This window comes from Synchiropus splendidus, chromosome 9 (genome assembly GCF_027744825.2).
Source record: "Synchiropus splendidus isolate RoL2022-P1 chromosome 9, RoL_Sspl_1.0, whole genome shotgun sequence".
Lineage (NCBI taxonomy): Eukaryota > Metazoa > Chordata > Actinopteri > Syngnathiformes > Callionymidae > Synchiropus > Synchiropus splendidus.
The window spans coordinates 14,318,091-14,339,069 of NC_071342.1; the positions used below are offsets into that span (position 1 = coordinate 14,318,091).

The window sequence follows — 20,979 nt, forward strand, 5'->3', positions numbered from 1 at the left end:
ATCAGTATTATCAAATGTTCCAAAACAACATTTACTTCCAAACAATCACCAAACAAATTACGGAAACACTCTTCCTGTTTAATCTGAACACACCTGCTTCCATACAGAGGTAAATTTCTAACGGCCGTGAAAAGACACATTCCATCTCAGCCTCATGAAGCTCCTCAGAATTATGAAATTACAGGAATCAGCCCACCCCATCTGTACAAACAACCAATGAGCCGCAGGTGTTTACCGGAGGACAGCCTGCCAACGTAAGAAAAACCATTCCACACACAGACAAAAAAAAGGTTTGTTCCTGTGTTGGAGGAAGGAAAAAAGAAAATCAAAAGAGTTAAAACGCCACATTGTAAACACACATGTAGTAAGTACACTTTAAACACAAATAAATAACCAAATACAAAAAAAATAACTCCGGAACCATGAACAAGAGTATTGCTCCCACAAGACGCATCACGAACTTATAGACACAAACACCAGGAAGAATCGCCGCGACACAATCGCACACCAGTGTAATATCGGGCCTCACACCAGAACAGAACATAGGCACAGCTTTGATATCCAAAGTGCATAGGAGCGAATGGTTACTTCATGTCAGAAATGCTGATCAGATTTCAGCGCTGAAAAAAAAAGTCCACACAGTGAAGATGAAATCTATTTTGATTTCAGAAGAAGTCTTTAAAGTTCATAAATATAAATCTGTTTACTTAGATCCCCATAAATACTAAATGATATTGAGCAGTGTGGTCAGGTTACATTTGCACGTGAGGCCAGTGTTGCATGTCAGTTATATTGCACCAAACCTTTGAGGGGAGCCTCAATGCTGAACATACGGCTGCTTCTGGTGGAAAAAGGTTGTTGCTTCTCGATCGGTTTGTCAGTTGCTCTCAATGTCTAATTGTGCTTTACGTCTTACTGCAACCAGACTAATATGGGATGTTCCTCTCTGATGCAGTTTTTCATCAAACAAATGAGAGGAAATCCAGAGCAAGTGAGGTTTCATTTTTACAGTGAAAACAAGGCCAACTTTCCTTGCTTCAGCTGTATTGTAGTGTTTTGTGTTGGCTGGTTCTGACACTGCTCTGCATGCAAACCTAACCGTGGACACCCATCCCAACATTACATAAGTTTCTTAAGATTAAAAATAAATTAACATAAAACAAATCATCTCTTTGGAAACAAAAAGGCTTTTAAGAAATCGCAGGTAATTGTTGAAGCAGTTGCACAATTCACGCTGCAGAGTTAAGGACGTGAGGAGAATCCTGGTGACGTGCAGTCACCATCCGGAATTATGAAGAGTCCAGCATCACAGCTGGTTTTTCCTCGGCCTCACTCAAGCTTTGACATCTCATACTTGGTCGTCATGATTTCCTGAAGGACAAAAGAGCGTTAGATGAAAGGGATTTTTGTTTACTGTCAGATTTTGAGTGAACAGTACCTCATCTGAGTCGAGGAGCACCGGAAGAGCCCTGTAATAGCATGAAAAACACACAGTTAAATCAAGGCAGAAGGTTTTGGGAGTATAAAAAGTAGTTACACGTCAGTTAGCGAGCTAGGGATGTTGTCCTCCACCCACTTCAGGTCTTCATCCTAGATAAGGGAATAAAGAAGGGTCAATGCTGCCCTCTGCTGGCGAGATATGGTTTGACAGTTCTTCGTTTCAAACTAATAATGTAGTAGTGAGAATGTTACATTGTTGTGTTCAGCAGGCTTTGCTGTCCCGTTGGTTTCGTTTTTTGAGGCCCTCAGTTTGATGCCATCAGCTGAGAAAGTAGAAAACATGCAGTCAAAAATACATTGAAAGGCAGGAAGTACAGTGTCGTACCGATGTTAGAAGACGCGATGAACTCCTCGATCTCCTCGTCGTCAGAATCGTCGATGAGAGGTGTGAACGCGTACCTGAAGGTTTTCAGGATCAGAGTTAATAAAAGGAAGTCAATAGAGCGGTGGGTAGTCGGTCCTCGCCTTTGGTTGTTTGCGGACGGTCGCCACAGAAACATTATGACCAGCAGGATGAGGGAGAACAGAAACCTCCAGAAGGCGTCTTCAACCCACAGTTCGATCCAGTCCTGCGAAACAGATCAAGAATTACAACTAGGAATCTCACTCGTATCATCAGCAAAGCAAAGTGAAACTCACCGACTGACAATCGGCAAGTCTGAATTTCTTCGCGGTCCAACCCATGAAAATAATGGAAGCTGAGACGCAAGATGTGATGATGAGTACATGACTGTTTTAACAGTGAGTGTGGTTTACAACGTCATCTGGAGGACGTCATGGAAGAGGCGTGCGCAGGACTGTTGCTCTAAACAGACGGCTTTCTTACCAAGGACAGCAAATATGAGCGTGTTCGTGAAGTGCCTGTAGAGAGACAGCTTGACAGGGTTTCTTCTCAGCTTCAGGGTCTTGATGGTTTGTGCCAGGCTCACGAAAATGTTTGCGGTGGTCAAGGAAACTTACAAAGAAACATGAAGTCTGAAAACTTGAAAGTATGTTGAGGGGGGAAAAAAATCATAGTCAGTCATTGACATCATTTATGAGCAGTTAACTTGGAAGGTCACATTATGTTGTGTACCTTCACATACTGGAAATTCATAAGCCAGCACCTCTGATTCATATCAAGACTTAGACCTTCTCTTTCTCTTTCGGCTTCTCGCCACAGCAGATCATCCTCCTCCATCTCACCCTGTCCTCTACTTCCTCTTCTCTCCAACCTACAAACCTCATGTCCTCCTTCACCACCTCCATAAATCTCCTCTTTGGCCTTCCTCTCCACCTTCTGCCAGGCAGTTCCAACATATTACATCTGCCACCATTTAAATTGATATTATATGTTCTAAAAGACTAAGTAAACATATATATAGATTGATCATAAAAGCAAAATTGGACCCATTGTGACTTCCCAGTTAATTTTTTTTGGCGAAAAGTTTTTTTTTTCGCTATCTAGTTTCATTACATGTGTTCAGAACCATTTCCCTCATGCACATCCAGCACTTCCTTTCAAATTAAGAAACCTATTCCTTTCTCAGAGAACCACAATAGAGCTTCTTCTTGAATTAAAAGTACAAATATCTAAGCTATTTAAGTCACAAAAATGAGGGGGGAAAATTCCTTGTGAAAACAAATGTCCTACAGTTAGTTTCAGTAGCCGCATCTGATTAGGGCAGAGAGGAAAGTGTGCAACATGAGCCAACTTCGACCAGCAGGTTCCACATCAGATGGCACTTTATCAAAGTAGGACTGTTTACCAGTGGAAGTGATTGTGTTTGCTTGGGTGGGACAATCCTGAAAGCAAAGTGCTAATGGTCAAATTTGGCCCACAGGTAAAAGGTGAGGAGCGGATGAACCACAAAAGGAAAGTGTGAGGTGCACAAAAAGGATATCCACCAGCATAAAGAGGAGTCAAGCAGAGCCAAGGGAATGTTGGCCAGCAGGGCCAGGTCAGAGTCTTTTGCCTAAAATTACGGACAGAGCAGGACAACACAAGCGGGAAGGCAACAGGAGAGGGTGAGTAATTTTTTTTTTTAAAAAGCAAAAAAACAAATGCAGGCAATAACAAAAGGAAAACACATCTGACAAAGCAGCAGTTGGGTTGATATTAAATATTGTAAATGAACGAAAGGATATGAACCAAATGCAGCAGGAGTCAAACACGGCCAGAACAATTTCTGTCATAAGAGCTGGGCCATTGTCTCTGCCCTTGAACATACCACAGCTGAATTTAAATACAAGCCGTCATCCGTAATTATTCATCTGCTAACAAGAGTTCAGAGAGCTCCAGACTGGACTCACCCCCGTGATCCTCAGCACCCCCTCAATGCTGGCAAAGGCGAAATACAGAACCCCAAGTCCCACCACTCTGTGCATGACCGTCCCCAGACGGGGCCTGGAAGGAAACTTGCTTAAACACGGAAGCAGAGCAGATGCCGCACACAACGGCAACTCACTTGACAATTCCGTAGCCAAGACTGACGATGATCACAAGCAGGCGGGCGAGCGTCCTCTTGAGGGCAGACACCAGCTCGGCGAAGATCAGCAGTCCTGGAGCTGAACATGGCAAAGCAGCTGCTGGGATTTTTTTCTTTTCATGGGAAATTGGGACTGTGACCAAGGCTCTTACAAGCAGAGCCCACTGCGTTGGTGTTTTCGTATTCAGCACTGAAGACCGCCTTCTCCACCATCCCCAGGAAGATGACGCCAGCGATCCAGAACTGGATCCTCAGCAGATCCTTCCAATAGCAGGCAGCCCAGATGAACCACAGCAGGGCGTACAGGATGTACACCACACACATCACCATGTAGAACTTCAGAGAGACAACAAAGCAAGTGTGAGGGAAGCAGTTGTAACATGTCCAACTCGTAAATACTTTCATCTATTTCTCTTCTTGCACAGGCGAACCAGGAATTGTCTAATAGATGAGCATGCACACTAATGTAAAGTAGGTGCAAAGATGAGCCAATGAGAGGCATTCTTTCTGACAAGCAGTTTAAGGTGCAAGACGCAGCAACAAGTCAGACCGTCTGAACATGCTGTCCGCCCATGAACTCAAAGTTTAACAGTAAACAAGCACTGAATGACACACTGTAGCACAGAAAATAACATGTCCTCGTGAGAGCCACTCATGTGACTGCTGGAGATCTAGATCTCGGTCGAGGAAAAAGCATTCAAGTTAGCAATAACAACTGCATCCTTTAGGAGCCCACAGAACTGTTGGCATTGTTCTGCAACCACCAAACACCAACAGTGCTGCGCTCTTACAGACAATAAAAGTTCACTGCGAAACTGTGCTGGCTTTGGTGCGGAAGTTAAAAACGTAATAATCAACTTACAATCATGAGTGGGTACTCTGTGATGGATATGTACCCATGCCTGCCCTTCATCACCACATTTACTGCACAAAACAAAGCATTTGTATTTTCAGTGGGAATTCAAGGCAGGAGAACAACTTCTAACATGAAGTACCGGTTAAATTCCAGTTGACATCTGGTCTGCTGGCGTTAACTTTGACCACCAGCAGATACGGGCCGTCCTTCCATGTGGTGGCTATAACATCATCGTTGATTTTCGCGCTGCCATTCTTCATCGTGCTGCTGTCATATTCTTCTGTGATCAATTTGTCATCACTCTGTGTATGAGATAAACAAAAACTGTTGTCGACAATATTGTCCGTGAAACACTAGATAAATATAAACCTACATGAGGTCCATTCTCAACTGGTGGTCTCGCTAGTCGTGGAGCTGCCTTTGCTTTCTGATAAAAAAAAAAAAAAAACAGGCCTCAGGTTAGTACATAAATGGTACAACTAAAACACTTGCAAAGTCACGATAAACAACGCACAGTACCTTCAGCATAGGGAAAGTGCGCAATAACCCATTGCATTCTACAGAGCTGTGCTTGTGTTCTATAAACTCTCCTGGGACCAGTGGGTTTGGATCAAGCTCTCCACGACTCAGAGGAGTGACCATATACATCTCCTGTGTGACAGGGGTTCACATATCAGCAAACCAAACATAAAGACTCAATCATCAACTTCATGTGTTTTAATACTTGCTTCAATATTGTTAAACTCGTTGTGACAGTGGTAGTACTTCAAAAACCAGTGAATGGTGAAGTTAAGATCCTTTGGACAACCAAAAGACACCACTGAGAGGAGAGGAAAAGAGAGCAGCAAACAGACACGTCAGTATTGAGAAATCATTTGTAAAAAAAATAATAATAATAATACTTCACGTAATTCTACGATATCACCTTTCATTTGTATGTCAGTATTTTGGAACATAGATTTCCGTAACAGCAGAGGTCTTGAGGTCTGAAACAGTAAAGACTCCACATTGGTACGGCTTTCAAAAACAACTTGAACATCAGAGGAGGGAAAACCCCTCTTTGAAAAGTCAAGAGGTGACCACATTAACATGTTGGTAAGCCAAAAGTGTACAAGAAGGTGACCGTTTTGGAAAGATTGTTTAGTCAAAGGTATCAGGTGAGGAGAATAAAATGTGACCCGGTATGTCACGGCACACTTGCAATGCGACACGTCGGAATTCGAGAACCTTACATTATTGAATAATGGCTCCCTCACAGTTAAAGGGAAACTAACTTTCATTCAAAGAAACTAAAAAAAAAAGCCAACTAGGTTCAAATGAATGCAAAAAAACAAAGATAACTGTGCATAAAACCCGAACGTTACATAATACAATACAATAATTTATTACATAACATAATTTTAGACATCACTTCAATAGCAGTTTAACTTACAATCAAAAAATAAAATTACAAAATGTCTCATAAGCAGCTGTTTTATTGAGTGCCGGCTAGTTGGCTACTAGCTAGGGGTTTAAAATTAAACCAATGCTATTTCAGACTGGATGGTAATTTCAACCGAATGAAAACTGTGGACCTGTGTGATCTAAAAAAAAAGACTAGAATGTAAATGATAGAACACAAAAGAGCAGTAGGTGCTACGGGTCACTCTGTCACATCTGTAGTTAGCCGTGAACGAGCTAGGATAACAATGCTAATATAAGCTACTGCGGGATCACCGCCACTCACATTCACGACTGTGATTTTCCAAATACCCGGCTCTGGCGCTGCAACCGCTGTTTTCGCGATGCTTTGTAATAGTACAAAGATGCATATCCATTGATAGAAAAGTCCCGGCAGAGGACAGCTCCACGTCCACAACCTCACTGCAGCGGCCATGTTGTTTGTTGTCATCGGCTGAGGTTCCGTGAACGCAACACTGCAGGACGCCACCGTTTTACCTGCATGACTTGTCTGAACTTGATTTTTGAGCGACACCAGCACTTCAGTCTTGGGCTATTATTAATGTGCATTTAATGGCTTTATCATTTATTTCCTGCAACACAATTTAAAGAGACTGTTAATATATGGTGAGTTCAAGTAAAGCTGTTGATACTTTCCACAAACTGTTGCATTACATAAATGCTGAATTGACCACACAATGTGACATCAGAAAGTGCCATTTGCCTGAATGTAAAACCCTTGCAGTATTGGTAAGGGAACAAAAATAAGATTTCATACTCAAATCTCAAGTTAATGGCCAGGAACAACGACAGGTAATGTTGTAACAGAGAAGAGAAATCTTCTATTTCATGCCGGAATATTTACTATTTGCACAACTAAGAACAAAAAAGGGAAAAACATCGGGGACATTCCAGAGGTTACGCAAGTACAAGAGTCAACAGAGTGAAACATATTGTTGTTTTCAAAGCATAAAACAAATCTCCAAATATTTATTTTGCATTGCTAAAGTGTTCTGTACATATATTCGCGATATTTACACCATAATCCAAACCAAACATATTTTCACAGTTCTGCGACTTAAGCTTATATCAACAAGAACACAAGTCAGATACTTCATGATTTACAAAAATGACTGCATCAAAACTGGAAAATGCGTTGTCATTTCCTGTGAGAAAGTACACTTGAAGCAGATGAAGTTCTAGTACCGCTTTCTACAGCAGGTGTGACGTGTCACTTGAGCTGTGGTCGACTCCGTCTGTCACCATGTCTCCATTTGTATGACCAAATCTATCCCTAGATAAAAGTGGGGTGTCCATCCCTACAGATCTCATCGACGGATCTGACGGCACAACAACAACGTAGCGATCGTGGTTTTCCTCGTCCTCCATGCTTCCATGAACGTCTGCAGTCACCACTGAATTAGCAGCTGCTTGGTGGCTGCAGGAGGGCGAAGAGGTGGACAGAGGAGAAATAGCATCACCGTCCGGATCCTCTTCAGGGAAGCTGGTGTTGATATAGATGACATCATCTTTATTGCAAGTCTCTGGCAACTTTTCTGTCAGCTTTTCCAACAGTATTCGCAGTTGTGGGAAGAGAGGGCGGTCCAGAGGATCAGGCCTCCAGCAGCTGAACATGATCTGGTACCTAATCACCACAGAAATAGTCATTATACTCTTCGCTTCATCGACTATAATGTAGACAGAATTTGACACCTTATTTAAAAGTGGAAACATTAAGCAAAATACATAAAGCGTAAAATACTATCAATCTAGCAATCTAATCTGAATAATCTGAGAGAGTGATCTGAAGTGGACGGCAGATGGCAGCCGCATTACAGACACGAAGAAGAGGCCACTTGGTGCAGAGGTAACGCCAAAACATTAAAAACAAAAGTACAGTGGCACCTCGGTTTTCAAACATCCTCGACTTCGAACAAAAATTTCAAGATTTTTTTGCTTTGGATTTTGAACAAAAACCCAGAACTCGAACGCCCCCGAAAAAAGCCAGAAAAAACATAACGTGCGCGGACCGATCAGCTGACCCACAACGCGCTTTGTTATTGTGTATAACGCAGCCTCTGTATGCAGACGTGTCCCGTTAGCTACATTTACTGACTGTTTTTTCTTCATATTGAGGTGTAAAACCTTTCCTGTCTCCACACTGGACTGTGGTAGAGTGTCACAGGGGAGGTGCTCGCTCTCCACACCTCCGAGGCTGGAGCGCACACTCCAGGGTTTGATGTCCTGTTGTGGACTGGAGCTGGGACAGGGATGAGGCGAGTCTGGGACAGAGCGTTACTTGGTTTATGACTTTGTCACAGCCAAACTGCACAGAAGCGCACATTCAGAGCTGGACACGCACCGGGCACCTCTTCACTTCCGGAGAGACGTCACTCACTCAGCAACCCCTCCCACATGCAGCGGCCACACACATAGAGGAACAGCGCACCTGCAGCAGACACTCTACATTCACTCCTACAAAAGCCTATTTTAAGGCTTGGGACGCATTCTTTCTTTTTCCATTCATTGTAATGGGAAAAATCGATTCTGATTTCAAACAAATCGCTTCTCGAACGGCCGTCTGGAACGGATTGTGGTCGAGAACCGAGGTACCACTGTACTACATATTTTGTCTCCATAGTAACATAGTCATTCTGATTTGTTGTGTTTCATTAAGTCAAAATGTCTGGTTTGAGACTGTTTTCAGAACTGGTCACGTGGCCAGAAATGCAATAAGTAAACAAAGTACACTTACAGTTCATCCAAACAGTCTGGAGGTTGCTTCAGTCTGTGTCCTTCCAGCAGGTAGTCGTAAATTTCATGGTTTTGGATGCCAGGGTATGGCGTCATGCCTCGTGTAGCAATCTCCCACATGGTCACGCCGAACGCCCACTGCAAGCAACAAAATGGATATGGAACGGAACGACAAACTTCTGTTGTTTTACGATGTTTTCTCAAACTTTTTTCTGAATTGTAGTCCTTTTCTTTCTGTTTTCATCTTGTTATGAAAAATATTTTTACATAATCTTGTGCCCTAAAGATTATTATACATTTATACCTCATTATTTATTTATTTCACTGTTCTTCAATGACATTATATAAAAAAGAAAAAAAAAATTCACATATTTTCCATCTTTGACCCCTTAAATACCTTTCAATTTTAATTTAAATACATTTTCCAATCTGTTGCATCCCATAAATGAAGTCCTAATGGGCTTGTTCTGCTCACTGCTACCTCAAAAACAAACTGTTCTTCCATTTAAACTAAATTTGTTTTAAGCATTCAATTGTTCTCCATATGTGGACAGACCTGTCTGCATTAACATAGAGTACGTTTTGGGATGGCCACAACAGCAGTTGTGTGTGACGTTTTGCCATAACTTTGCAGCAAAGTACGGAGTTACGAGAAGCCATTTTGGCTGACCAAGTTTACACACTCAACAGGACTCTTACCACATCACTCTTGACAGTAAACACTCGGTCCGCCAGACTCTCCACAGCGATCCATTTCACAGGCATTTTTGCTATCCTGCCTTGTCGGTAATAATCCCCACTGTAAATCTTCTTGGATAATCCGAAGTCTGCCACACACACCGTCATGTCATCCCGGAGCCTTGAAGAGAAAGGAAGCCTCGAATCGAAGGACCTCACTCGTGACGTCTGAGGAGGAACAAACTCACATGCAGTTGCGAGCGGCCAGGTCTCGATGCAGAAAGTTGCGACCGCTGAGGTACTCCATCCCCATGGCGATGTCCACCATGAACTTCAGCAGAGTCTGGGTGGGTAGGAACTGGACATCCCAGAGCAGACCATCATCCATCACCTCGTACCATACCATACCATACAATATAGTCTTACAATCTGACTTTCTCCCAAACGTGAGCGCAGCAGGAAGCTGTGTAGATCTCCGTATTTCATAAACGGCAGGATGACCATTGGCTTCGGGCAGTTTCCAGGTCCCACCTCCAGACACACACCTGAAAGAACACACACTAAGTTTTAGTTCCCTCATCACAAATACAACGCAAATTACTCTGGTTACCCAGCAGCCTGATGACATTGGGATGGTTGAAGTCTTTCATGCACGCCGCCTCATTTAAGAACTCCTCGATCTCTCGCTGAGAAAAGCTGTCCACTGTAGTAAATTGTTATTGTATATGAATACAAACAGGCCTTTGACCGGTCATATCGAAGCGTGAGAATGAAAATAATGACTTGCTTTTCATCGTCTTCACGGCAACCTTTTCCGTGGTTCCACCCGGCTGCTGCAGTTGTCCCTCCACCACCGAGCCAAACTCACCTACACGGGTGAAATATTAACTACAATAACATCAGTTTTCATAAAGCTATCAGAGTTCTCACCTTCTCCGAGGACCTTTCCAATGGACAGCAAGCTCCTCATGACCATCACATCCTGAAGTTTAGCCTGGAGCTCATCGCAGATCCCGAGATGTCCGACTGCAGACAAAGGTTATAACAGTGAAATGAGCTCAATGTAAATATCCAGCATCTGTTGTGGGGTACATACGAGTTACTGCCACTGCAGATCGATTGTAGGATCTCTGTGCGCTGTACTGCACCACTGGTTGGAGTTTATCCGGGCTTCCAAAAATGCGCCTGCAGATAGAGACGATTAGACAAGCTGATAATGTTTATTATGCTTGACAAATTCTATGAACTTCACAGCAATAACTCATAGCAGGTCACTTCTAGTAACCGTAGTTTCACTTTAGTGAAATCCTAATCCGAGGAAATTGTAGGATTCTCCAGCATATACTTTAAAATTGGAATACTGAGCGATTGTGCACAGTCCATCACATTGTCACTTCTGCGTCATGTGGCTGAGCAGAGCTGCAGTTCCCCCATGCTAACAGAAGGGGGAGACACATCCCTATTCTGGATGTGAATCTCGCTGCGCCTGGATGCCGTCAACATGTGCAGCTGTGAAGTTATTATAGACGTCTGATAACAATGACTAAACGGAAGCGGCTGCAGTTTATTAACACAGCCAGGAAGACTTGATGTACTCAAAGCACACAATAAAAAAAAGATCGCTTATTTCCAGTAGCTGAATTGGAGCTTTAAAATCTTCCTGCACAGCAGTTAAATCAAGTGGAAGACAGGCTTGTTTACGCACCAAAACCAGGATCCAGAGGTCCTGTTGTGTACGCAGATAGCACCCCAGAGGACCATCAGCAGCAGACAGATGCCACAAATCACTCCCAAAACCACATTGACGGCGTCTGGAATCCCAGTGTCAGGGCTGGACGAAGGCGATGGAAGAGATCCTGAGGTGGGCAGAGGAAGGAGAGGAGGGGAAATGAGGGCAAATACGGAAATAGAACATCAGTTTGAAGATCCTCTGACTACCAATAGCATTCTAAATATCCCAAACTAGCATGTGCCACTTCTGTCGGATGAAACTTTGGAATATATTTCTGAGGCTCTGTGTATTTGTATAGTATGTGAAATGAGTTTCCGTATGATTGTTTAAGATCACAGCTACTGTTCTTATGTTAGAAACTTTGTCTCTCGCCTGTTATGGCAGTCTAGTAACAACATTAGGATGGAAACTGCTGTAGAGTGGCTGGTTGCCATGGTGAGCACCACTTAAAAGAAAGAAGACAGACTTTATTGCTTGTCTGCTTGGCCGTTTGAATTCTTGGAATACTTCAATGAAAACGGGATGTAATGAGTTATTCTGAATACACATCAAAAAATGATAACAAAATAGTTCTTATTTATTTTGGGGGACTATTTTGAAGAGCCCCATTTGGAGCCCTAATTGTTGCTGCCAACTGAGTGTTGGCCAGTCTTGTTCGTTTGTCTTCCGGGTACGAGCCAGGAAATTCCAACGGCTGGTAAACTGTGTTCTTGTGGAACTAGACCAGAACATTCTTCTTCTTTGGTCGGCACAATTTAGGAGTTCACAAAGGCTTCAAATGAAGAACTTTCATTTGAACAACTGAAATGTACATGAACGGATGCCAAAACAACTGTAACTTTTGAAAGGGAAAAAAAAATGCTATGCCATTTTGCCATTTAAAACTGGTGACATGTAAACATGGCCGGTAAATACAGAGTTATATTTTGCTTTTAAAATGGTGGGGGAAATTTTCTCTTTTTTAAAAAAAATGATGAAATATGATCAGAACATTTGCATGATGCGCAAAAATAAAATTCCTTATCCTTATTATAATTATTATCCTCATATTATCCTCATCCCATACCTAGATATTTATAATAATATCTAGGATAACAATTAAGATAAGTTTTAACAGAATTACCAAAAACAACAGAAACCACAAATACAACAACAATAATAATATATATATTTTAAACTTGTTTATTTTTGATGGGCCCTCACATCAGTGTTAATCTACTTGTTCTCACCTAAACTATAGGCTCAAGTTTTAAGCTATAGAGCCAACTTTTCTCCTACTATAATAAGGCCCTTGCTTGGACCATAGATCAAGGGTGGGCAGTTAAATTTCAAACGGGGCCACATCACATACTGTGACTGCTGTGAGGGGCCATCAACCCTAAGGAAAGAAGGTACAAAAAAGATGAGTCTTAACATGATGAGGAAATCTAAAAAATACAAACCTACAAATCACTTTTGAGGGACACATGATACTGTCCATAAGGACGATTTAAAAGTAAAAAAAACTGAAACAGTACAACAGTACAAACTACAAGTAGGTTGCCTGACAAAGTTTGCAGTTTCCCTGTCTGACCTCACAAGCGCAGTGTAAATAGTTGAAGGGCCACGTGTGTGCTGCACTTTGCCCAGGTCTGCCTTAGCTATCAGGCATGTATCGTGCCATATAGGTAAAATCCACGCAGCTTTTTTCTTCCACCTCCACTGGGCAGCAGCTCAAGTGAAGCAGTAAAGACGTCCCTCCTCCAGCTCTCCTGGTTTTTGGGGTGAACAACTTACACCTCAAAAGTGCCTGGCTACAAAGCATCCACTTTGTGTTTCAGACAAATCACATCTTGTAGGATTTGCAACAGCCTTCTCCTAAAATACCGTCACCTTAAAGGAAGTGAAAAATGGGATGTGAACTGCTGTTCACCAAAAAACACCGGACCGATTATCTCAAATCGACACATCCATAACATTTGTCATGACTTCTTATAAGACAAGTCAGGCAGAGAAGAATAAATAGAGCGGCTCACTGTCTTCCGGGACGAATAGCGAGACCGGTGGGCTGACCATGCCGCTGCCAGCCCGTGTGCACGCGGCCACCTGCACGGTGTAGGTGGTGTTGAAATCCTGCAGAGCCACGGACGCCGTGTTGGTGGTGCGGTGGATCTAAAGGAAGCGTGACAGATATTGTTCTCATCATTTGTTTACACCTGCAGGAGGCGCCTTGTTCAGCACCTGTACATCTCCTTCTACTTCTAGTACTACAAACAATGAGCCATTCCTGCACCAGAGAGATTCCCTTAGTCACTGTTTTTTCATTCAAGGTGGGCCTTTTAAATGAGGGTCTGTTTTGAATTAATTTAGAAGCCAAGCTTTTCCTGAGTACCTGATCTCCCCACCACATCCACCTGCCTGCCTCATATAGAAACCAGCTTTCATCAATGTGGAACTTTAAAGCTTCGAAAGAGGAAGGAGAGAAACTTTCTGGAGGGTCACGTTAGAACATGAGACCGTCTTTCACAACTCCACCGGAGTTCCTCTGCGGCAGACACATGCCCGACACATGATTGACCGTCTCCAAAGTCAGAAATGCCAATGTTGAATTCTTTTCATCATTTCCCGCACTGACAGTCAGTCCACAGATTCCCATCAGTACTATGACGACAGATCCATTGTGACCTCAGCTCCTGACTGGACAATGGGTATTTGGGCCTCAGTACACATCCTGCTGTATTCCATTGATGCCGCAGTGACTCAGGATCATGTGCCAAATTTAGAAAAACAAAGCCATGTCAGCCTCCAGGACTTGCAACATGAAACATTTATTTGATTTGAAAAGTATCTTCTTCCACTTGAGTTTAAATGAGATTTAGGTCACAAAACATTTTTTTTTACAACCAGTGAAGTGTTATTTTTATTTTATGGTTTGTATTTAACATTTGATTATTTAAATAGAAATCCTGAAACATGCAGTAGGACACAAGAACATACCCATTAAAACAATCTCAGTTAACCTCTTCTCCCAATGACTCCCCATCTCAGGCCAGCAGCCAGTTATAAAGCCATTAAACCAATAAAAAGACAATAAAATGATCAAACAACAATAAAACTTCCTCCCTCTCACCTTGTTGACTTGGGTCCCGTGTCTGATGATGACATCATATCCCTGCAGGACGCCGTTTATCTTGTCCTCTGGTGGAGGTTTCCACCTGATTAACAGCCAAGATTCATTTCGCTGGACCGTCACATTTCGGGGGTAAACTGAGGGCACTGCGGGAGAGATGGGATAGAGTTGTCATTTTATGTTAAAATGTAAGTCGGTAAATTGCAAAAATGTTTCGTAATCTAGCCCAAAATGCTAACAATGCTTCCATAGTTGCAAAGTTAAGTCAGAGTTAAATATATAGTATAATAAAAAAAATAAAGATATCTACAGGTTAGAAATGTAACAGATCCCAACTTGGCTACACACAAAAATTGTGTGGAACGCTCTCACTTCCGACAAGAGACCATCAAAGTCGGAAAATGTCCCTCAACGGTTTTAGGAAGGAAACGCATCTCCACCCTCTACAAACTTGTTTTTTCAGCGAGGCACTCCTATTTCCTTTGTGACCTTTCTGGACAACAGCAAAAAAGATCTGATCAAGATCTTTTTAACGCCAGAGAGAAGTTAGACTGAGAAAGCAGTCGTCTAATTACATAGTGGGTTAGCAAAACCGAGGCATTTATGATGGCAGAGCAGCTCCTGCAGCAAAACACCATTGCTCAAAATACTCGAGCTTTTTTTTGATGCCACTGAGGTTTATACAAGTTTAGCTTGGATTACGTAATGCACAGTTTCTTGATCATTTCCCGTGCAACAGGACGCACCTCCTTCGGTCGTGTTGCTCTGGATCCAACCGGACGCCGGGGAGGCCCCGACTTCATTGCTACAGGAAACGCTCATGTTGTAACACGTCATGGCCTGGAGTCCCGGGATCTCCGACAGGAACGGCGGCACTGTGGCGTTCACGAACCTGGTGTTCGTCACCTCGCCGATCCTCCGACTCACCTCTTTGACCTGGCACGGGAAGCATGTCATGACTCCATTGCAGACTGAACAGCAGTCAACACAGAAGAATGGGATTACCCTGATTTGACACCAGGTCAGTGGTGAGTAGCCGTCGTGACCAGGTGTCCAGCTCAGCAGTAGTTTACTGGATTGCCTCTCTGTTACAGCAACATCAGACACCGGACTGGGAAGCACTGTGGGACACACAAGGAGAAGGCGTGATGAAATGTTTGACAATGCACGGGAAACACGCCTCTACATCTGAGGTGCTAAACTCTAGGGACAATTGCTCCAGTGTTCTTCTCCTTCTGATCAAAGAGTCCATGCAAGAGGTGCCTGTCCTCAGTACCCTCCCGTGGGCGAATAACAAGGTGTTCGCAGTCTAAAAGTGAGAGGGAGATGCCCCAGTCACCTCCACAACACTTCATGTGGAGCTGCATTTCTTCTTTGACCTGCTCCTGGAGGGGTCAAAGAAGAAATGCAGCTCCATCATGCAGCCACCCTATGGAGAAAGCTCATTTGATTATGGCCACTTGTATCATCGATCTTGGTCTTACAGGTCAAAACTCGGGACCTCAAAGTAGCATTGCCTTCAAGCTCAGCTTGTTCCCCCCCACCACAACAGACTGACACAGTCCCACGCGTCAACCCTTCCGTCACTCGTGAATAAGTCCCCTTGTCACTTGAACCTAAAGAAAGATCAGGCCATTCTGACTAAAAACCATGGTGCCAGACTCAAGAGTTGCTTATCCTCATCCTGGCTGCCCTTACACACTGAAACCATAATAAAAGGAACTATAAACAATATAGGTATAAAGGACCAGGACTTTACCTTTGATGTGGACGTGAGCTTCTCTGGAGGTGGTGACCCCTTTTGCGTTGTAGGCCTCACAACTGAACTGAGCGTACTTGTCCACACCTGTCATTAACACATTTAATGAGAGATGAAAGGTGAAAGTGCCTTTCTAGGGAACCGTAACTGTGCCGAAGTGACTCATTCTTTTATGACGTGTCGAAGGTTTGAGGCTCAGACTCCGAGCTTGAATCATGCCTCTTCCCTGGTTTACAATCCTTCCTTTTCCTGGTCATACAATTCCTGTCTTTCAGCGGCTCCAGTGACCCACCGAGAATAAGACTGTGACACAGCAACAATGTCACTATTGTGTTTTCCTTTCCACTGTCTCCCTTTCGGAAACATAACCGCACAGCCATTCACAAGAAGAAAAAAAAGTTATTGGAAACTTGTTGGGATTCTTCTGTCACTCCTTCCTTGCTGGTTGAGAGTTTTCGAATAACAAAGAGGCCAAATATGGTCCTCAGAAAATCGAACCTGGAATGCAGACGGTCGTGTCATCAAAACCTGATGCCAATAACCGTGATGTTTTGGTGGTGAATGCTGTGGCTAGTCCCTGTGAAGAAACTATCACTGTCATGTGTAATATCTGACCCATTAGAGGTTGGGTTAGTGAAGCTAGTATTTATGCTGTAGGTGGATGGCAGCAGCTTTTGAATATTGTATTACTCACATAGTCTCACTGTCGTGCCAACATGGTGATAATAAGTCAGAGCAGTTTAAGTCAAGCTGTGCAGATGAAACAGTTTCTATTCTGAAAGCACAGCAAACCTAGAAACCACAGGAAGATCAGCAGAATTGACTCAACGAACTTAGCTAATGTTGCCGTTTGTGCTGCTTCCCAAGTGTGTTCAAGTCAGGTTTAGTAAAGAGGTCAACCAGTTCTGGATGAATTCTCCACTACGAAATGGTGTCTTGCGAAAAGGTCCACATTAAGACAAGACAAGTTCTCTTCATTGACAGCCATCATGGGCTGCAACCACAAGTCCTCCACCATAATCTATTCCATCACCCTCCCTATTCACCCCAGTCCTCCTTCACCTCCATTATCAACTTGACTTTCTTCTTGTTGTTTTTACTCCTATCACTGATCTTTTCTGACCTCACATGACACATGACAACATCAAGGTGTTCATCACTGCCACATCACTTCTTTTAGTCCCATCCCAGTCAGTCATTTCCACTGGCTGCACTCCATTGTTCGCCTCCCTCATTTACATTTCAAAACATGATCAATAACCAAAGAGGAGAGGACATAAAATGGATGTATCTAACATCAAAATAACCCAAGTCTTTTCATATATTTTCTTGTTAAAAGTCCTGATACCAAAGCTTCCGAAGGACATCCAAGGTATTGTCTAAAACAGTGCTGTAACTAAAAGTAAAAGACTTGTGTATGTCTTTTTTCTGGTTGTAAGACCTTTTGGTGAGCCAAAAACCAACACATGTGAAGTGGAGAGAAAGTACAGAGAAATAAAAATTAAAAATAGAATTGAGTGAAAAAACTTGTGCCAGTACAAAACTGACTTGGACAGACCTCTCCAGTGAGAGTGAGTATGACTGAAGGAATTCACACACAAAAGCTACAACACTGGATCTGAGGTAAACACTCTGCAGATCTGCTGAAGAATTGTTGACAGAGCTGTGTGAGCCAGCACTCTGCCAGCCTCTGTGTCCAGCCCCTCCAGGCTGGGTAGTGGGCTGTTCTTTGAATGGGGTTCTTTGTCCCTGCGGCCAACCCCCGAACAGACTCCCTGTACAGCCAGCCCATGCTGCCTCTGCCCGGGACCTTGCACATGCAGGACCAAAGCTCTGAACCTTTAACCCCCTCAACTACTGGCTTGCGCTCGCCGCCTGCAGACTTTTGTAGCCTGCGGTCAGCTGTAAATTTGGGGGTTAGAATATTTCGAGCAGGGAGGTCATGCTTTCCATAACAAATGTTGAGTTTCGAGAAAGTCAGCAGGCTAAAGGGGAGGTAAACTGCTTCAAATAATGGCTTGGTCGAGAATTATTTTGTCTTAAAAAATGTAATTATTTTGTCTTGTTTCAAGGTAAAGGTAAAGCTGCTATGTTGGCGACTGAGGAGTTGAAGGACGACCCCATCTGCATCACACAAAACTGCTCAGAGTAAAGCAGAACGTTTAGTCACAGATACTCACTAGCAAAGTTTAACAGATGAATCACTTGATCCTTTAACTGTGTAGCTTCTATTTGGAAACGCAAGGCAAGTGTGACATCTAGTCCATGTGTGTTTTGAGAAGTGGGGGAGGTATCAGACAAGATTCCTCAGGAGAAGTTATGAGAGTAAACACAGTATCATTCCAAGTCAAACCCAGCAGTTATCAACCGCAGAGACAGCTTTTGTTGGGAATACTACTAAGGTTTGTTCGGAACCTTCATAATAGTACATGGTATTTACAAATCGTCATTAATAAAATATAGATTACATTTTTCTTTTGTGACATTACTTCAGTTAAACATCACAATTCAGCTTTTTGACTTGTGGCCACAGGGACAGGCTTTGATGTTTGGGTACATAAGGTTTATGCCTTCAAATGAATACAAATAGTTCCAGCCATAATTGTTGATTTAGTTATTACTCATGAAGTCCACATTCCCTCAGCTCAGAGGCCTCGGTTACATGCTTGCAGATGCTGAGGCAGCACTGGCGAGGCAGAAGGGGAACCAATAAATGTGATGTCAGCTAGCACATACTAGCTCAAGTTAAAGTTGTGGACCACTGCAATGTACAGCACTGGCTTCTGAAAAAAAGTTTCAAGAGCTGATTTTGATCTTGCTTTAAAGCTCACATGAAGATTGAGGCAGTGTTCACATGACTGTGATTTATTGTCATGGAAAATTCAAAGTGAGATCTTCCTTGTGTTTGTGTGAGAGCCAACCTGTCACGGTGAAGTTGCTGGGAGAGTTGTAAAACTGGCTGTATGGTGACCCATCTTTAAGCCAGCGGATTTTAACCGGGTCTGGAGGTCCAACTGCTGCACAGAAGAGTGTGAAGGGAGTGTCTCTGGTCACATTCCTGTCTTCTGGTTGTTGGGTGAATGTGGGAAGCCCTGCCGAGGAACCACAAAACAGATCTTGTGAGTGACTTTTAACTCAAGTTTCCTTCTTCCTCACACCCGTCGCTGAAGTAGGAAGTCAGTCTTCGTCACTTTCCTTCCTCTTTCTCATCACCTGTCTGTCCTCCTCAACACAGACCCTCTTATTTTGCCAGTTGCCGCTTCCTCCATTAGTCAACAACGGATACCTCAAAGGAGACCTCTTGGACACCTGTGTCTTCCTGTGACTGTATCAACATAACCTGAAGCAGTGCTCCAGTCGGTTCCTCAGGGTGTCAGCCAGAGAAACAATGTATGTGTTCAGTAGGTCACTTCATTTTAAACGCACCTTGGACTTCAATGACGATTGGTTGGGACTCCACGGTGGTGTTGCCGATGGTGAGTCGGCACCGATACTCCCCGGCATCCATCTGCTGCACCTGAATTATTCTGTAGGAATGGTCATGATTACCCGTGAGACTCATGGTCAGAGCGATCATAAGTTTTGGTACGCCACACACACCTGACGGTGGAGAGGAGGGTGGTCACCCCATCAGTGACAGTATGCAGCTCATTCACCTGCGTGTTGGTGGCCAAGTCCTGGTCGTCCTTCACCCAGGTGATGGCCTCCACCCTGGAGTCAGGAATGTCAATGGAGCAGTTGAATCTGGCCTCGTGGCCCTCTGTGAGCTGGATGGTGCCAACTGTGGGCTTGAAGTGAAGTCCCCTGACTTCACATGGGGTAATGAGGAAGAAATAAAGAAAATATGGGGTTATGACTGCGCACCACTTGGGGCTTCATCCATTATATATATGAACAGTTGTTACTATCAAGCCTGCTGGTGAATATTAATAAATGTAACTTAAAGAAAAGCAAATTCTTGAGAAAGTCTTGTTGGTTGTGACAAGCATTTTGAGTATTTTAGTATTCTAAGATAACTGTCGTAACAAACTTAATCATCAGTTAAAAGACAATTATCCACCTTTATTTGCATCAATGAGGAAGTGACACTGATTTCATTACAAGACACTTGTGTGTCACCGCTTCTGGTACAAACAAACAATCACTTTGAAAAAATATAGCTGAGGATTTTAAGATGTACTTCAACACCCAAAACCTCCACCGGAGTCCGTTCGCAGACGTTGGTGTTGACGCTCAGGAAACTTCAGAAGTCTCCTCTGTTATTACTGTCTCTGCCAGAGGGGGGAGGAAAATTGACATTCCAGCGCTCCTCTCCAGCAGACATCCAGGCAACGGCCGCAACTAAACGATGAGACCGAAGGAACAAATCGGTAATAACATACCAGTGTGGCCCGCGACCGCGGCGATGGTCGCAGAGGAGAGGAGAAGTCCGACCAAGGCAGCTGACCAATTTGCCATGTCCGCTACCTGCAGCTCCCCCCAAAATACACGGCTCACAAATATTCCGCTTTTCACCTCAGACGTGGGTCATTGGCAAAGACAAGTCGCAGACATCGCGACAATCGCTTCTTGCGCTCGGACTTAAAATCCACAGACTGCAGGGGAAAAGTTTAGCCTGCTGTGACGTCACAGCAGGGGCCCGGAGGCGGGACTCGCGAAATGCTGAACACATGAATGATAAAA

At 43.5% G+C, this 20,979-nt stretch overlaps 2 protein-coding genes across 4 annotated transcripts; both read right to left on the bottom strand.

Annotated features, from left to right (window-relative positions):
* Positions 1-6: 6 nt before the first annotated feature.
* On the bottom strand, positions 7-6,729 carry tmem87b (transmembrane protein 87B). Its single transcript, XM_053874784.1, has 19 exons — positions 6,551-6,729; positions 5,750-5,810; positions 5,553-5,644; positions 5,344-5,475; positions 5,198-5,251; positions 4,964-5,126; positions 4,831-4,892; positions 4,121-4,304; positions 3,948-4,047; positions 3,793-3,886; positions 3,626-3,699; positions 2,327-2,433; positions 2,140-2,198; positions 1,966-2,069; positions 1,826-1,899; positions 1,693-1,763; positions 1,538-1,590; positions 1,439-1,469; positions 7-1,371 (listed from the first exon to the last, which is right to left on the bottom strand). Exons 1-19 carry the CDS (start codon positions 6,713-6,715, stop codon positions 1,330-1,332), a joined length of 1,722 nt encoding a protein of 573 aa, XP_053730759.1. The 5' UTR covers positions 6,716-6,729; the 3' UTR covers positions 7-1,329.
* Positions 6,730-6,814: 85 nt separating this feature from the next.
* Positions 6,815-20,899, bottom strand: mertka (c-mer proto-oncogene tyrosine kinase a). Of its 3 annotated transcripts, XM_053874781.1 has the most exons (19): positions 20,679-20,899; positions 19,897-20,104; positions 19,723-19,823; positions 19,218-19,388; positions 16,297-16,383; positions 15,543-15,658; positions 15,284-15,473; positions 14,538-14,683; positions 13,444-13,579; positions 11,402-11,552; positions 10,793-10,881; positions 10,627-10,722; positions 10,484-10,564; positions 10,307-10,399; positions 10,123-10,241; positions 9,945-10,054; positions 9,718-9,877; positions 9,020-9,156; positions 6,816-7,909 (listed from the first exon to the last, which is right to left on the bottom strand). In XM_053874781.1, the coding sequence occupies exons 1-19, from the start codon at positions 20,752-20,754 to the stop codon at positions 7,477-7,479; spliced, it is 2,700 nt and encodes an 899-aa protein (XP_053730756.1). In that variant the 5' UTR covers positions 20,755-20,899; the 3' UTR covers positions 6,816-7,476. The 3 variants fall into 3 exon arrangements, with proteins under 3 accessions (XP_053730757.1, XP_053730756.1, XP_053730758.1); XM_053874782.1 differs by lacking the exon at positions 20,679-20,899 and having other exon boundaries at positions 6,815-7,909; positions 19,723-19,896; positions 19,953-20,096; XM_053874783.1 differs by lacking the exon at positions 20,679-20,899 and having other exon boundaries at positions 19,953-20,101.
* Between the last annotated feature and the right edge of the window lie 80 nt (positions 20,900-20,979).

Bases quoted from the DNA above. Each gene is read 5' to 3' on its own strand.
- tmem87b (XM_053874784.1), bottom strand. From the start codon at position 6,715: ATGACAACAAACAACATGGCCGCTGCAGTGAGGTTGTGGACGTGGAGC. The intron at 5,811-6,550 runs GTGAGTGGCGGT...TTACTGTTTCAG, and splicing joins GGAAAATCACAGTCGTGAAT to ACCTCAAGACCTCTGCTGTT. The intron at 1,372-1,438 runs GTACTGTTCACT...TTTGTCCTTCAG, and splicing joins TGCTCCTCGACTCAGATGAG to GAAATCATGACGACCAAGTA.
- mertka (XM_053874781.1), bottom strand. From the start codon at position 20,754: ATGGCAAATTGGTCAGCTGCCTTGGTCGGACTTCTCCTCTCCTCTGCG. The intron at 14,684-15,283 runs GTGCGTCCTGTT...TCTCTCCCGCAG, and splicing joins GAGCAACACGACCGAAGGAG to TGCCCTCAGTTTACCCCCGA. The intron at 10,882-11,401 runs GTGCGTAAACAA...CTCTATCTGCAG, and splicing joins ACCTCTGGATCCTGGTTTTG to GCGCATTTTTGGAAGCCCGG.